The following is a 16,675-nucleotide window of genomic DNA, read 5'->3' on the forward strand; positions in this document are numbered from 1 at the left end:
ATTTGGAAACTTTTTTTGGGATTAATTTTATTTTATTTTATACCAGATAAATAATGCGTTCTTTGAGATAAGGATGTAATATTGAATTTTTATATTTTTTCGGTGGAGTTTGGTCATTTGCAGTGATAGTTGAACCTTATTTTAAAAAGCTAACTACAGTGGTTAATATTGTGCAGTCAGGATTTCCTAAAGTCTCACTTCCGACGGTTGTAACATGGCAGAACCCATTCTATTGCATAAATTTAAAAAATTTGCGGCATTATTTTTAGAATTTGAGAAGGAATACAATGCGATGTCTAGTACTGAACATACTATGTATACGGTAGAACTTCGTAAGGAAGAATTTAAAGGTTTGTGGAATAAGGTCAAGGCATCTTTCGAGAAATTTAATATAGATTGTGATTGTTCCGAAGAACAGGAAAGGGAGGCATCTGACCTGTTTAGACAGTGTCGGGAAGCATATATAACATGTGCTGCAGAAATGGGTCAACTTTCTCAAACTTTTTTAAACAGGTCAGTTCTCACGTCGACAATACTTCCCGCTAGTCAGAATACCCCTCAGCCAGGGGAGAATCGAATTAACGATCATCGGTTGCGGTTGCCCCCCTGCACCACAGAGATTTTTCACGGTGACTATCTTTCTTGGCCATCTTTCAGGGATATGTTTACGGCAGTTTATATCGATTGTCCGTCTATAACGCCTGTCGAAAAATTGTTCTATTTGCGTCAAAATACGCAAGGGGAAGCATTGGAAATCGTGAAGAAGTCACCTTTGACTAATGAGGGATTCGAAGTTGCTTGGAATAATCTTAAGGATAGATACGAGAATAAAAGAATCCTCGTGAATAGCCAACTGAAGACCCTCTTTAATTTATTACCCGTTAAATCAGAGTCCGCAAAAGAAATTAAAAGGCTCCAAAGGGAGATAAACAACTGCATAACTTCTCTACAGTTGCATGAAATTTGTATTGATAGTTGGGACCCAATATTTGTCTTTTTATGTTCAACAAGGCTTCCAGTTACCACCTTATCCTTGTGGGAACAGACCGTGGAAAATAAGACGGAGATCTCCAAATGGGCAGATCTCGATAAGTTTTTAACCGCTAGATTCCAGTCGTTGGAAACGGTTTTTGACTTTTCACATTCGGATATCAATGAACAGTCCATGAGATTGGACACTTCGCAAAGGAAGGTGAAGACTTATCAGGCTAGTACCAATAGAATTATTTGTTATGCCTGCTCCCAGGAACCTTTTCTGAAAAATTGCAGAGAATTCTTGAGAATGAATCATGAAGATCGGTTTGCTATTGTTAAAAATAATAACCTCTGCATAAATTGTTTTAGCAATCGACATAAGCTGAATCAATGTCCCAGTAAACTTATTTGTGAAAAGTGTAGTTTGAGACATAATACATTATTGCATCGTGAATCGCAAATATCGTTACCTACCATTTCCAACAGGGTCGGTACGGAGGTCCCTTCAACAAGCCATGTATCTTCTTCGGGTACATCTTCAAGTGAGCAACGTATTCAAAATTGTTTTGCTAGGACGTCTAAGCATGTTCTCTTGGGGACTGCCATGGTAAATATTAGGGTGAAAGGAATCATTTACAGTGCTAGAGCATTATTGGACCCGGGATCACAAGCTTCATTCATTTCGGAGAGACTACAGAGACGGATTGGTTTACCTACTACCAAGGTGAACGCTAGGATATCGGGTTTGAATAACGCGTTGGCAGGACTGACACAGAAACAATGTATTTTTGAATTGACTTCAGATAGCGACGAAGACATCAGAGTTGAAGTGTGTGGTTTGGTACTGCCCCAACTTACAGGTAAACTTCCAAGTTCGTCGATTTCGCTTCCGGTAAATATTTCTTTGGATGGTATAAAATTAGCGGACCCATATTTTGCAAAAAGCGATCAAGTTGACGTTTTGATAGGTGCGGATGTCTATCCACAGATTATTTTGGACGGAATGCAGCGGAATGTGCTTGGTTCTCTCGTGGCCCAGAATACAGTATTTGGTTGGGTATTAACTGGGCAACTTTATTGTGAAAGACATAGTTCGGATACTACCGTTTCCTTTTGCACCGAGGTTTTTTTGGGCCAGCAATTAGAAAAATTTTGGAAATTGGAAGAGCCTCCAAGAGCTTCTATGATGACAGAAGAAGAGACTTACTGTGAAGAATTATATCAGAAAACGACCAGGAGGTCTCAAGATGGACGTTTTATAGTATGTCTTCCTTTTAAGCCTCAACATGCAGACGGGAAAGGTTTAGGATTATCGCGGACAAAAGCATTTAGACAATTTATGCGGAATGAATCGTCTTTGTTAAGGAAACCAGAATTGAAAGAGATGTATGATGCCGTGATTGGTGAATATGAGTCTTTGGGCCACATGGTTAAGGTAGATGAACCCAGCGGACAGGGTACTAATTTTTATTTACCTCATCACGCTGTAGTGAAGCCTGAAAGGACATCGACGAAGCTAAGAGTAGTGTTTAATGCTTCTTGTCCAACTTCTAGTGGCATGAGTCTAAACGATATCCTATACCCTGGACCTGTTTTACAAAACGATTTGGTGTTGTTGATTGTAAGATGGCGTTTTTATCGTTATGTATTTAACGGTGACATTGAAAAGATGTATCGTCAAATACTGGTGGATGATAGACATACACGATTTCAAAGAATAATTTTCCGGACCGATCAGAAATTTTCTGTTCAAGATTTCGAACTGAAAACAGTGACTTTTGGTATAAATTGCGCACCGTTCTTAGCTATTCGGAGTTTGTTGCAACTGGCCAATGATGTAGAAAATGATCTTCCTTTGGCAGCAAGGATTTTAAGGAACATGATGTATGTTGATGATGCACTCGCTGGAGCACATGAATTATCTTTGGCAATAGACGCTAGGAACCAACTGATCGCGGCTTTATCTTCGGCGGGATTTTCTATGAGAAAATGGACATCGAACGATGAACGTATATTGACAGATATTCCCGTCGAGGATCTTTTAAGTGAACATTTTTTGGAAATCGATGAGGATAGCAAGGCAAAAACATTGGGCATTAGATGGAATGCCAAGAAAGATATTTTCTATTTTTCGGTAAAGCCTATAAGTCGAAAGGGTGATTTTACAAAAAGAGAGGTGTTGTCCATAATCGCTACACTATTCGATCCTGCAGGTTGGTTGGGACCTATAATAATTGTGGCAAAGATGTTGATGCAAAAAATATGGACTGAGAAGACGGATTGGGATGAATGTTTGTCCGAGTCTAGTACCCTTCGGTGGCGTCAGTTCATTGATGATTACGAGCATATAAACAATATTGAATTGACACGTTGGATAGGATTTAGTCCAAATTGTCAAGTGGAAATTCATGGATTCTCCGACGCCTCTGAAAAGGCTTATGGGGCATGTGTTTATGCGCGGATAAAGTCCGTTCATGGGGCTATTCAGACCCATTTGTTGCTTGCGAAATCGAGGGTGGCTCCTGTGAAGACTATTTCCCTCCCACGGCTGGAACTTTGTGGAGCACTTTTATTAGCGGAACTGATAGATGTTTTAAGGACCGACTTGAAATTAGATAGCAAGAGTATAAAATATGCTTGTTGGTCTGACTCTACGATCGTACTGGCTTGGCTTCAAAAGCCTCCTGCTTCATGGACTACTTTTGTTTCTAATAGAGTGTCGAAGATTGTTGACTTGGTGGGGAAAGACTGTTGGGGACACATTGCTTCAGAGCATAACCCGGCGGATATACTTAGTAGAGGGCTTCGAGCACAAGAATTGGATGGGAATACCTTGTGGTGGCATGGACCATCGTTTATAAGGGATTCGAATTATGGGGCATTTCAATCTCAGGATGAATTTCACACGGATGAGGAATGTCGTGGTATTACTGCCCACTTCTCCTATATTAGCGATTTTGAAGATATTCTTGTTCGATTCTCGTCCTATTCGAGGGCGTTACGGGTAATGGCTTACGTCTATAAATTTATTTCATTGTTAAAAGGGAAGTCGCCACCGATGATAGACCTGCAGGTTTCCTTTAGTGAGCTGCAATTTGTGAAAACAAGCCTTGTTGTTGTTGCACAAAAAGTATACTTTCCGAAAGAATATTTCAGTTTGACCAATGATAGTCCTCTGCCTACGTCAAGCAAACTGCTTAGTTTGAACCCTTTCATCGATAAAGAGGGTGTGATCCGAGTGGGAGGACGATTATCCAATGCAATTTCTTTGTCATTTAATGAGAAACATCCAGTCATTCTGCCGAATGAAAGCAAATTTTCACGTCTCTTGATCAACTTTATTCATGAAATTACATTGCATGGAGGAAATCAGTTAATGCTTAGAGTACTTAGGTCAGAATTTTGGATCCCAAGGGCTAAGAATTTGATAAGGAATGTTATAAGAAACTGCAGAATCTGCACTATTTGCGCGAAGAAATCAAAGGAACAGATTATGGCAGCTTTGCCAGTGTCCAGAACTATCCTTGACAGACCTTTCACACGAACGGGCGTGGATTTCGCTGGCCCATTTGACATTAAAAATTATACAGGTAGAGCTTGTTTGATAACTAAAGGTTATGCTTCGATTTTTGTTTGTTTTGCCACCCGAGCTATTCACTTGGAAGCTGTTAGTGATTTAACAACGGCCACCTTTCTCGCAGCATTTGCCAGATTTGTTTCTCGACGCGGTTGTCCAAAGGAAATGTTTTCGGACAATGGGACGAATTTCGTGGGAGCCGCAAGAGCATTGCGGGTTGAATATCGGAATTTTATTCGGAATATGAGTTCAGAAGTTGTTCACTTATATGCGAATAATGGGCTAGATTGGCACTTTAACCCAGCAGGCGCACCGCACATGGGGGGCCTTTGGGAGGCAGGCGTCAAGTCTTTCAAACATCATTTTAAAAGAGTTGCATTTAACTTAAAGTATACCTTTGAAGAATTTTCGACCCTGTTGGCACGGATTGAATCATGTTTAAACTCGAGACCCCTTTGTCCATTGTCGGAGGACGTTTTTTGTCTTGATGCTCTGACCCCCGGACATTTTCTAATTGGTGGTCCCCTTTTGTCCCCCCCCGAACCGAGAATCAGTGAGGCTCCTATTTCTATTATAAATCGATGGCAGCGAGTAAAAGCAATAAACCAAAATTTGTGTGTACGTTGGAAAGAGGAGTATTTGAGAGAGATTATTAAGCGAAATAAATGGAAAACAGATGAAGTAAATGTGAAGATAGATGATATGGTTGTTATTCGTGACGACAATTTGCCGCCCAACGAATGGAGATTGGGCCGTATAGCAAAGGTTTTTCCTGGCGCGGACGGGAAAGTCAGGGTTGCAGAGATTCGAACGTCGAAGGGACTGCTAGTAAGACCGATAGTTAAACTGGTTCCTCTTCCTATGGATTAAGCAGAACCTATCCGTCAATTACATTTTGTTTTTTTTTTCTTTTTTTCTTTGTTTTTTCAATATTTTTAGAATCATGGTTAAGGCGAAGAAATATAATTCAGAGAACCGCGGAAATAAGCAGAGAATTGTATGTCGAGTGTGTTTAAAAGATCACCCACTTAGATTTTGTAGCAAATTCTTGGCGATGAATTATTCGGAGCGTATGAGGATTGTGTCGATATACAGACACTGCGCAGGTTGTCTGGCTCACGATCATACATGGCGCACATGCAGTAGTGAAGGTCGATGTAAGAAATGCGGCGATATGCACCACACTTTACTCCATAAGCCGGGACCACGTTCGGCCTGTAGGGCCATAAAAAGTGTGGTAAAGAGATTAGGACCTCGTTCGTCTAAGTCTCAAACTGATTTAGGACCTAGTTCGTCCAAATCCGACCGCAAAGATGGACCTAGTTCGTCCAAATCCAGACACAATGAAGGACCTAGTTCGTCCGAAATCAGGAATAAAGATGGACCTAGATCGTCCTCGAAGGGGTCCAGACACGTTGTGCCATATACACGCAGAGAGACCAGTATAGTAGATATCAAGGGAGTTATGAGATCTGATATGACGTATAGTATACAAGAGACTGTGATGCTCCGTCCGACGGCAATGGTTAAAATTATTTGTGGCGATCGGCATATATGTGAACGAGTTTTAATAGATCAAGGTTCTGAGATAACTATAATTGACGAGTCGCTGGTCCGTAAAATCGGTCTAAAGGTTGTCAAAATTGGAAATCGATTCAGATGCGCTTTGCAGCTTCGTGGATGCCACGACGTCAGTAGTACCGTCGAAACCTATGCTGAAGTTCGTAAAAAGTTCACCATACAAACGCCAAGGAAATCAGTGGACTGTCGTATACTTGAAGAGTATCCTGGATTGCAATTAGCAGATCCTCTGTTCTACATGTCGGCTGCTGTGCACCTATCTTTAGGAGGAGATTTGTATTCCAAGATTATACGCAACGGGGTCGCCGGTGGAACACTCGGGAAACCTCTTGCCCAATTTACTATATTCGGGTATATAATCTCTGGATCATGTTCGTCTTAACTCTAGATTATTATTTTCACTTTACGTAAAAAAAAAAACACATATCATTAAATTGCCATTTTGAGAATTGCAGAATACTGCAAAGGGGCCGGAATGTTGACGTTGAGAGATATCATGAGTCAACAGTTTTGAACTTTAAAAACAACGCCATCTATAAATTCAACTGGGTGACTTTCTCGCAAAAATTATGAATCAGTTGCTGTAAGATATGGCCACATAGCGAGGAGCTTGGGACATTTTTGTTATATATTAAGTTTAACATTTCTTTTATTATGAATATTTACTTGAATGTATGTAGGTGTGAGTGGATTAGAAGAAGTCAAACCGCGCGGTCATAGACCATTGTATTGAACTTTATTAAAAAAGCCCATTGTATTGAAAAGAGAAGCGTGTAAATTATATATAGTGTTCTGAACAATAATTAAAAGAAATTATAGTTTAATAAAATACTTTGGAAAATAATAAACTAGTGAATTGAAACATAAAGGTGTCTATTATTTGGCTGCATATTCCCTGCGTGCGGTATTGTGACTCTCTTTTTTTTTGTTTTGTTGGCTCCTATAGTACTCCGCCGGTGTATCACGAAATACCCTTTACTAGGGGAAGTTGAACACCCCCTGAATACGGCCTTGGCTCCCATATATATCTTTCGCCCGATATGGACTTATATGGCCCCAGAAGCCAGAGTTTTATCCTAATTTGCTTGAAATTTTTCCCAAGGAGTACGTTTTAAGTATCATTATTTGTGCCAAATTTAGTGTAAATCGGTTCAGATTTAGATATAGCTCCCATAATATATTTCGCCCGATATGGACTTATATGGCCCCAGAGGCCAGAGTTTTACCCTAAGTTGCTTGAAATGTTGCACTAGGAGGGTAATTAGTAGTGTACTCAAGTGTGGTAAATTTTATTGAAATCGATTCAGATTTCGATATAGCTCCCATACATATCTTTCGCCCGATTTGGACTAATATGACCACAGAGGCAAAAGTTTTACTCTGATTTACGTGAAATTTCGCAGAGGGAGTAGAATTAACATCCTAACTACGCTTGCTAAATTTTGTTTAAATCGCTTCAAATTTACATATAGATTTCGAATATATCTTTCGACCGATTTATACTCATATACCCACAGAGACCAAAGATTTACCCCGATTTAGTTGAAACTTTGCACAGAAAGTAGAATTAAGGTTCTGGATATGCGTGCTAATTTTGGTTGAAATCGGCTCAGATTCTGATATAGCTCCCATTTATATATCTTTCGCCCGATTTTCCGTCATATGACCACAGAGGTCAAAAATGTAATCCGATTTACGTGAAAATTTGCCCGGAGAGTAGAATTAACATAGTAACTATGCATGTGATATTGCTTCCATATACAGTAGAATTCGGTTATAGCGACCGCCAAGGGACCGAAATTATACGTCGTTATAACCGAACGTCGTTGTATCCAAATAAGTGTACAAAATATTTTTAAATTTTTTTATCATGTATATTCATATTTATTGAGATTGCAAATAGTTTAGAATTGTGGTTTGTTTTCTATTTACAAGAATTTCTTTTAATAATTTCAATAATTTCAACGGAATTATATAAACTCTCTGATATATCAGAACTCCCAAATCGTAAATACTGTTTTAATGTGTGCACCGCACTGAAGGTTTCTGTCCTAGTTGGAATTTTGATTGCCTCATCTTCGTCATCTGGTTCATTATCGCTGTGAGTTTCATCATTTTCTTTTGTGTTCTCCACTATTTCTCTCAATGAAGGCTCTTCTGATGTCACGACGTTGTCATCGACATTTACGAACTCATCCCAGTCCTGGTTTGAACTCGAAATCATCCCAAACTGGTTTGAATATTTCTTCTTTGTCATTTGCACCTCTGTTTGGGTGCAAATGACGAAAACAAATTCTGTGATTCCCCGCAGTATATGTTTCTTTATTTAGTATTGGCTGACGACAAAAAATGGAATGAAAAAAATAAAAATTAGTACACAGAACTTTTATCGTCGTTATAACCGAATGTCCAATCCAAAGCAGACGTGCAAATTGGTCGTTAAAAGCAGATGGTCGCTAAAACCGGAGTCGTTCTAAGCGAATGCTTGCGCATGTACAAACTATTAAGTACCAAACTTGCTTTGAAAATCCGTCGTTATAAACGGGTGGTCGTTATAACCGAGGTCGCTATAAATGAATTCTACTGTATATGTTTTTCCGATTTAGGCAAAAATAGCCAAAATACCCACATTTTCCTCATTAAATCGCCACTGCTAAGTCGAAAACTCCAAAAAAATGACTCAAATTTAATACACATCTATCGATCGATAAATCATAAATACGTTTTTGCGAAGTTGCCTCAAATTTGGTTCAGATTTAAATGTTTCCCATATTTTTTTAGTAACATTGTGCTTCATCCCAGGGCATAAGCCGATTTAAATTTTAATTCTAGAGTTTTTGTAGAAGTACAAAAAATTGTCTCCAAATCGGTTAAGATATAAATATTTGTATATGGGAATATAAACCTTCATGAAGGAGTTGAGATGGTAACACAAATTTATTATAATATAGTCGGTCCCGCCCGACTTTAGACTTTACTTACTTGTTTAAGGTTATATTTCATCTTTACAATATACTGCTTTATGTAACAATGTCGAGATTGATAATTATAAAATCGATAAATATAAAATTTAGCCAATACTGCTATTGAAAGAAAATTGTAGCTTACATCCCCTGAACAAGTCCATTCGGGGGATTTTTTTTATATGGAAGCTATATCCAAACATCGACCGATATTTGCAAAATTTGACAAATCTCTTTATGGTTTTAAAACATCTCTTTGCTTCCAATAGGTCTAAAGGGGTATATATAAGGACTATATCAAGATATATACCGATTTATTTTTTGAAACGTCCTTTGGTTGCTTTTGAAAGATCCTTGGTTACGTTTTATTGTTTAAAAATTAGTCCCATTCACGAGTTGTTCACTACTCACGTTATTTACTCATCATTACATTCATAACTGACGTTATTCACTCTTCACGCGGATACCTATTGTTATATTCTTTGTTGAACATCTAGTTTCCAATTATCTTGGAACAAGTCTGCCATCTATTGCATAGTCATCAAACTATGTCAAAAACGATTCATGTGCATGACGCGTATATGTTATTGTGAAATTGTGACGCTAGATGTCACCAATAAGTTTTCATGAACTCATTCATATGTGTGAATATGCCGTTCATAGTATAAGTTTATCCGAACGAATTTTCCTTATTTTAATTAAAATCTTTCAATATGAACAAACACTAAGAAATGTAGGCGATAAGTTATCAATCACATTAACAAGCTGCAGTATCTATTATTATGTGTCTTACATATTATAAGTTTTTTCCGGACGGAATGTTTGTAAAAAATCTTACAGTGTGTCATTAAGAAAAGGCATAAAATTGTACACATTTGTTGCAAATTTTATTATAACTTGATGGGGAATAGACCAAAGCAAATTTTTACAAAGTTTGTATTCCTCAAAATGGATTATTAAAGAAAAGTAATCGTGAAAAAATTACGATTTTAAGGTGGGTATTAAGTTCGAGTTTAGCCACAAAAATCGTATTTTTTCACGATTACTTTTCTTTAATTATCCATTTTAAGGAATACAAACTTTGTGAAAATTTGCTTTGGGCAATTCCCCATCAAGTTATAATAAAATTTGCAACAAATATGTATAATTTTATGGCGTTTTTTTACTGATTTAGTTTTCACTTTAGCTATTTTAGCGGCTAAACTCGATCTTAATACTCACCTTTAAGGTGAGTACTACGTTCGGTTTTTTCACCAAAACACTAAATTAAAAGTACAAATATATTATATGATTGTATTTTGATCGAGTCTTGCCAAATAATGAATGGAAAAGATTTAAGGAATTGATTGCAAATAATTTTACGTTTCTAAATTAATTAATTAAAAAAATAACCGTGAAAACAAGCTGGTTTTCAGCTTGAAATCTGAACATAGTACTCAGCTTTAGCGGCTAAACTCGAACTTAATACCCACCTTTACTTGTATTAATCAATTTAGAAATATTAAATGATTCGCAAAGACAAGACTCGATGAAAATGTAATCATCTTCATATATGTTCTTGCACTTTTAAAGGCCGGTATGCACCTCTAGCGAAATTTTCGGTAGCAAAAATTTATTTAAGTCTACAACAAAAAAACAGGGCTGTGTACTCAAATTTTAAACCAGCTAATCGCTTTTAAAAATTGGTAATATATGTTCCAAATATTCCTCAAATAAATTGTTTATTATTTACAGACCTTTTAAAACTTTTACGCACACAATGATTGTAATAAATTAAATGTTTGCTGCCAAAATATGCTTTTGACAACCCTGTTATTTTCATTAGAGGTACGTACCAGCTTACGAAATTGAACGCTACCGAAAATTTCGTTAGCATAAATAGCAATGCATGGGAATGAAATTTTTCGCTAGAGGTCCATACCGGCCTTAAAACCGAACATAATACACATCTATTATTGTGAATTTGTTATAATAATTCCCATTGAATCCAATGTGAACGAAACTAACAACGAAAAATCTCATTGACAAAAATAATGCCAAATTAAAGTAATATATTGTGCTGGCAACACTACACAGCGCTACGTGGATGATTAAATACGTAAAAATCAACGCTGAAGCCTTGTTGGTGAACGCGAAATATGTCAAACGAGAATTCGAATTTCGAAATTCCACACAACTTTTTCCAATGGCGAAGTAAAATTCATGGCACACGGAAATAAAAGAAATCGAGTTAGTTATTTTTTATTTAACTAAATTACATTAAAACTAAGTCCATGAAGTAAAATACATATATAGAAAATTCAATAAACTACCAGAGTTTAAAAGTAAGTGTAAAAAACAAAAAGATATCGCAGTGAATAGTAACAAAATCCAAAGCTTTGTATACGTAAATGGAAAAAAGGTGAAGGTGAGACACCACACAAAAATATCGAGTATGAGAGGAAATACATGAGAAATGTGTAGCGAGGTTAAAAAAGGCAATAAGAAATATATTTCAATTATCAAAAGTGGTGGTGATATAAAATGAATTTCTACCCCTTGTGAAACAATCCACATAATTATATTTGAAGTTTTGTGACTTCGTCAACAATATTCGGAAATAATTTTTTTTTTGTAAATCAACGATGAAAAAGAAAAATATGTTTGCTACGACAGAAAAAAATGTATGCTAAAAAGTGTCAAATGCAGTGACAATCAGAAATGTGCAGTTCCATGCCAAGGCATAAGACAAAAAGAGACAACTATATATGAGCGTCGTCTAGTGTTATTCGAGTGGCCGTAGTGTTGTAGATTTTTGAAGTCTCATATTCGATATCCAAAAAGAAAGAAGAAAAAAAAACTAAAGTTCCGGACGGACATCGTCGACTTTGCATCGAACAAGGCGACGACGACGGTGAATTCGAAAACGATTGTTTGTGTGTATGTATGTATGTCTAGCTGTTACTTTATTTAGTTATGTTTTTCTTATTACTTGTGTCAAATCGATCGAAAATGCAAAAAATGGAATTGCTGCAATGTCGTCGACAATGAGAACTTTTTTTTGTTTTCAAGTGGTTAGAACATGTGAATAGTGTGTAAGTGAGTGCGTTTCATGTAGACGGGGAAAATAGAATAGTTGCGTAAAAAACATGTGGGGAAAATGTACGATGAAAACTGCGTGCTTAGAATACACGTACGTACGTCCCCATCAAAATATTGTCGAACAAACACTATTCGCACACACACACACCCATATACAAACAGTTACTGTGTTTAGCTCAAAGACTATTAATAAAGAAGACATGAGATCAGCTTGCTCTTCCTCTTTTTCTTGAAAAAACAGAGATTAATATCATACATGTTCCATGAGACGTTGCAACTTTTTTTCGGTTTCTCTTTTCATTTTGCATTCGTAACAAAAATTAATTCGCTTATTTTAGCAATTTTTTAACTCTTAAACGAACAAAAACACTTTGTGAAACATTTTATTAATAATTTAGTGCAACCGACACAGAAATTTGCGTGAAATGTTGGAGAAAATAGCTAAATAAAAATTGTCTGCATCAAACCAGTAAGTTCGGAGTGCTTTTCCAACAAGTATGATATTAATCTCTGTTTTCTAGTACTAACACTATCAAAGCCCATTTCATGTCTTCTTTATTAATAGTCTTTGGTTTAGTATCATACTTGTTGGAAAAGCACTCCGAACTTACTGGTTTGATGCAGACAATTTTTATTTAGCTATTTTCTCCAACATTTCACGCAAATTTCTGTGTCGGTTGCACTAAATTATTAATAAAATGTTTCACAAAGTGTTTTTGTTCGTTTAAGAGTTAAAAAAATTGCTAAAATAAGCGAATTAATTTTTGTTACGAATGCAAAATGAAAAGAGAAACCGAAAAAAAGTTGCAACGTCTCATGGAACATGTATGATATTAATCTCTGTTTTTTCAAGAAAAAGAGGAAGAGCAAGCTGATCTCATGTCTTCTTTATTAATAGTCTTTGCTGCTAAGTGCACATATGGAACAACAATTTGACTTACAAATCTCCGAATACGACAAAAATAAAAAATAAAAAAAAAAACAGGCACACGACTCACACAGCCATACACAAACAGCTAACGACGACCACCACTACTTGATACTAAACAAAGAAAAAAATCTTTTCGAAAATCTCGACAATCAAAGAAGAAATCTTTTTCGAAGAGTATTTTTATTGGTAAATAATCTGTGTTTATGTGAAGATTTTTATCCAAACCCAATAATAAACGAAAAGTTTAATCGATAATAAATATTAATAGTATAAGTATTTGGGAAAGAGTAAGCAAGCACTGGGCGATTTCTTGACAAACAAAAAACCTAAAATTGTATGTTTCCTGATTTATGCCCACCACCGATTGCCTGCCTTGAGATGATGATCTTGTTGTGTTTATTGTTGCTTTGCGTGTGAACATTTTTCTATCGGCCACAAAATTTACCATGGCATCGGTTTAGTTTTTGTTTTTTTTTTTTAGGTTATTGACTTTGGCTATTTAATGTGAGCTATGAAACAGCTCTAGTAGCCATTGTCCTCAACATTATTTCTTCTCTACTTTCTCCCCTTTCTTCTTCATTGCAAGTGTTTCCCATCGGCAAAGCACAAATTCTCGCTGACATGTAGTCATTTTTTTACATCCTTTTTTATGCATTTTCTTTTATCTATCAAATTGTATATCTATTTCCATGACATTTCTCTTCAACATAGTTCTTTTTTTTTTTGTACAGTGGTATGCAAAGACTATTAATAAAGAAGACATGAAATGGGCTTTGATAGTGTTAGTACTAGAAAACAGAGATTAATATCATACTTGTTGGAAAAGCACTCCGAACCAAAGACTATTAATAAAGAAGACATGAGATCAGCTTGCTCTTCCTCTTTTTCTTGAAAAAACAGAGATTAATATCATACATGTTCCATGAGACGTTGCAACTTTTTTTCGGTTTCTCTTTTCATTTTGCATTCGTAACAAAAATTAATTCGCTTATTTTAGCAATTTTTTTAACTCTTAAACGAACAAAAACACTTTGTGAAACATTTTATTAATAATTTAGTGCAACCGACACAGAAATTTGCGTGAAATGTTGGAGAAAATAGCTAAATAAAAATTGTCTGCATCAAACCAGTAAGTTCGGAGTGCTTTTCCAACAAGTATGATATTAATCTCTGTTTTCTAGTACTAACACTATCAAAGCCCATTTCATGTCTTCTTTATTAATAGTCTTTGCTCCGAACTTACTGGTTTGATGCAGACAATTTTTATTTAGCTATTTTCTCCAACATTTCACGCAAATTTCTGTGTCGGTTGCACTAAATTATTAATAAAATGTTTCACAAAGTGTTTTTGTTCGTTTAAGAGTTAAAAAAATTGCTAAAATAAGCGAATTAATTTTTGTTACGAATGCAAAATGAAAAGAGAAACCGAAAAAAAGTTGCAACGTCTCATGGAACATGTATGATATTAATCTCTGTTTTTTCAAGAAAAAGAGGAAGAGCAAGCTGATCTCATGTCTTCTTTATTAATAGTCTTTGGTGGTATGATTTATTCTTCTAGCTTTTATTTGTCAACCTTTTGAATTTTCTTGAGCTTTGTTGGGGATTTAATGTTGGCTTGGCTTTTATTGCCATAGAATTTCATTTATTATTCACTGTTCGAAGTAACGGATCTGTTGTTGGCAGCCCAGTTCATCATATTCATTCCTCGTGTTTTCTTACATTTCCAATTCATACACGAGGGAGGTCTTAACAGTTGAAGCAAGGCAAAAGAGGCTATCGTTGTTTTTGTTGCGCCCTATTATATATTAGGTTCGTTCGCGTTCTTTTATTATTATTTTTTTTTTTTTTTTTAATTTATTTGCAAATAAAAATAGAACTACTAAAGCCCGCGGAAAAGCATATCAACAACGAGTCAATCATCCAAATGCAGTAAAAATTTAGACCAGCTATTAAGAAAGCTCATGCATTAATTTACAATAGTTTTGAGCCTCGTATTAAAAAAACCTAGGTTTAGCATTATCTTTGGGCAAAAGAAAAAACTAATCCGTATTTACTAGGACTGTCATTCGGGATCGATTTTTATTAATCCCAAGATTTGGGATTTCAAAATATAGATTTCCGGTATTTTCCGGAATTTTTTTTCGAAATTCCGAATTTTTGGAAATTCCTTAAATATTTTAAATAATAACAGTCTAAAGCGCCAAATAATTGCTTAACATTAAACCAATTTTGTTTAATTCAATATTAATAATCATACCTAACGAACGAACAAATTTTGATATTCGCACTAAAATTGCATCGCCTTTAAATTCAAAATTGAGGATTATTTTGTATTTTATGCTTCTATTAACAAAATAAAAAATAATTTTGTGAAGCATACATTTTTTCTCCCGACGACGACGACTCTTAACGCAGTTTATTATAATTGACTGACCCTTCCATGAGACTAGGGTGTCCAAATAACCGGTTTTTATGAAAGACGGTGTTCGGTTTATCCGAAAATCACAATTTTTTAAAAACCGGTTTTCTGTTTTTTATTTTGCTCACAACCGGTTAAAACCGAAATTATAGGAAATAGTGAAAATGATTTTTTTACTTAAAAAAATAGACAACTTCTCATGAAACTGTCTGGACGCTGTTTCCATCCGTATCGCACCAGAAAGGAATATGTTGAACAAAAAAATGTGGACACCCTCTGTGAGACGCTTTGCAGAAGTTGCCCAATCGTTTATAGCAATTTTGTGATAAAAAATATTGTTTTAATTTGTCTTATCTGGCTCAATCATATTCATACAAAAAATCAATAACACACATATTTTCAATTACAAAAAGTTTCAATGCGTTTTCTCAAAATCTTGCAACTCATACATACATAAAATCAGCGGCTTTTAAGCAATCGCATTTTTTTTTTTGCAACATGTGAAAGAAAAATCTTGGTCCATTTGTGGTATATTTTTAAATCTGATTTTTAAAGGGCTTTCATGCTATTTTATCACCCAATACGTATCAAGGATGCAGAAAATATATGAAAAAATGAAAATAAAAGATTTACTTTGATCTCAAATCCTTTTTGGAAATAAAAGAGATTCCATTAAAAAAATCGTGAAAATGTTTCCCGTCTGTGAGGGGGAAAGTAGCTCACAGAACAACCCCTACGGGAAAAATTCCCCTCAAGTCTTTCATGTGAAACTCAGAAAATACCCGAATATGAAGAAAAGAAAAACAAAAAACTACGACAAACATAAAATAAAATGCAATTTCATATCGCAATCTTATTTTTGTTTAATTCGAAGTTTGTCGAAATTGTACTTTTTATAATATAGCTCATTTATAATAGATTTTTACTCAAGGTGTACCATCCATTATTAACTCAATTTGTCGTTTGCTCTATGTGAAAACTCCAATTTATTAATAAATAACGCTCAAAAGCCACAAATTTAACAAATTCGAATCATTTTTTCGGTATCCCGAAAAATCTTGGGATAAAAAATCCCGGGATTAATCCCGTCCCGAGAATTCCGGAATTTTAGTACGGGATTTATCCCGGGTGACAGCCCTAGTGTTTAC

At 35.7% G+C, this 16,675-nt stretch overlaps 2 protein-coding genes across 5 annotated transcripts in view; both read left to right on the forward strand.

The window, feature by feature from the left end:
• Window positions 1-214: 214 nt before the first annotated feature.
• LOC142232801 (uncharacterized) lies at window positions 215-5,422 on the forward strand. Its single transcript, XM_075303481.1, has one exon. The coding sequence runs from the start codon at window positions 215-217 to the stop codon at window positions 5,420-5,422; it is 5,208 nt and encodes a 1,735-aa protein (XP_075159596.1).
• Window positions 5,423-11,254: 5,832 nt separating this feature from the next.
• dco (discs overgrown casein kinase 1) overlaps window positions 11,255-16,675 on the forward strand; it is a 34,759-nt gene continuing 29,338 nt past the window's right edge. Inside the window, exon 1 of one of the 4 annotated variants that reach the window (XM_075292043.1) lies at window positions 11,255-11,503. The gene's annotated coding sequence lies outside the window, so the exon portion shown is untranslated. Of the gene's footprint in view, window positions 11,504-11,538; window positions 12,020-16,675 lie in introns of those variants that run through there. The other 3 variants (XM_075292040.1, XM_075292041.1, XM_075292042.1) reach the window with 3 other exon arrangements.

This window comes from Haematobia irritans, chromosome 1 (genome assembly GCF_050003625.1).
Source record: "Haematobia irritans isolate KBUSLIRL chromosome 1, ASM5000362v1, whole genome shotgun sequence".
NCBI classification, from domain to species: domain Eukaryota; kingdom Metazoa; phylum Arthropoda; class Insecta; order Diptera; family Muscidae; genus Haematobia; species Haematobia irritans.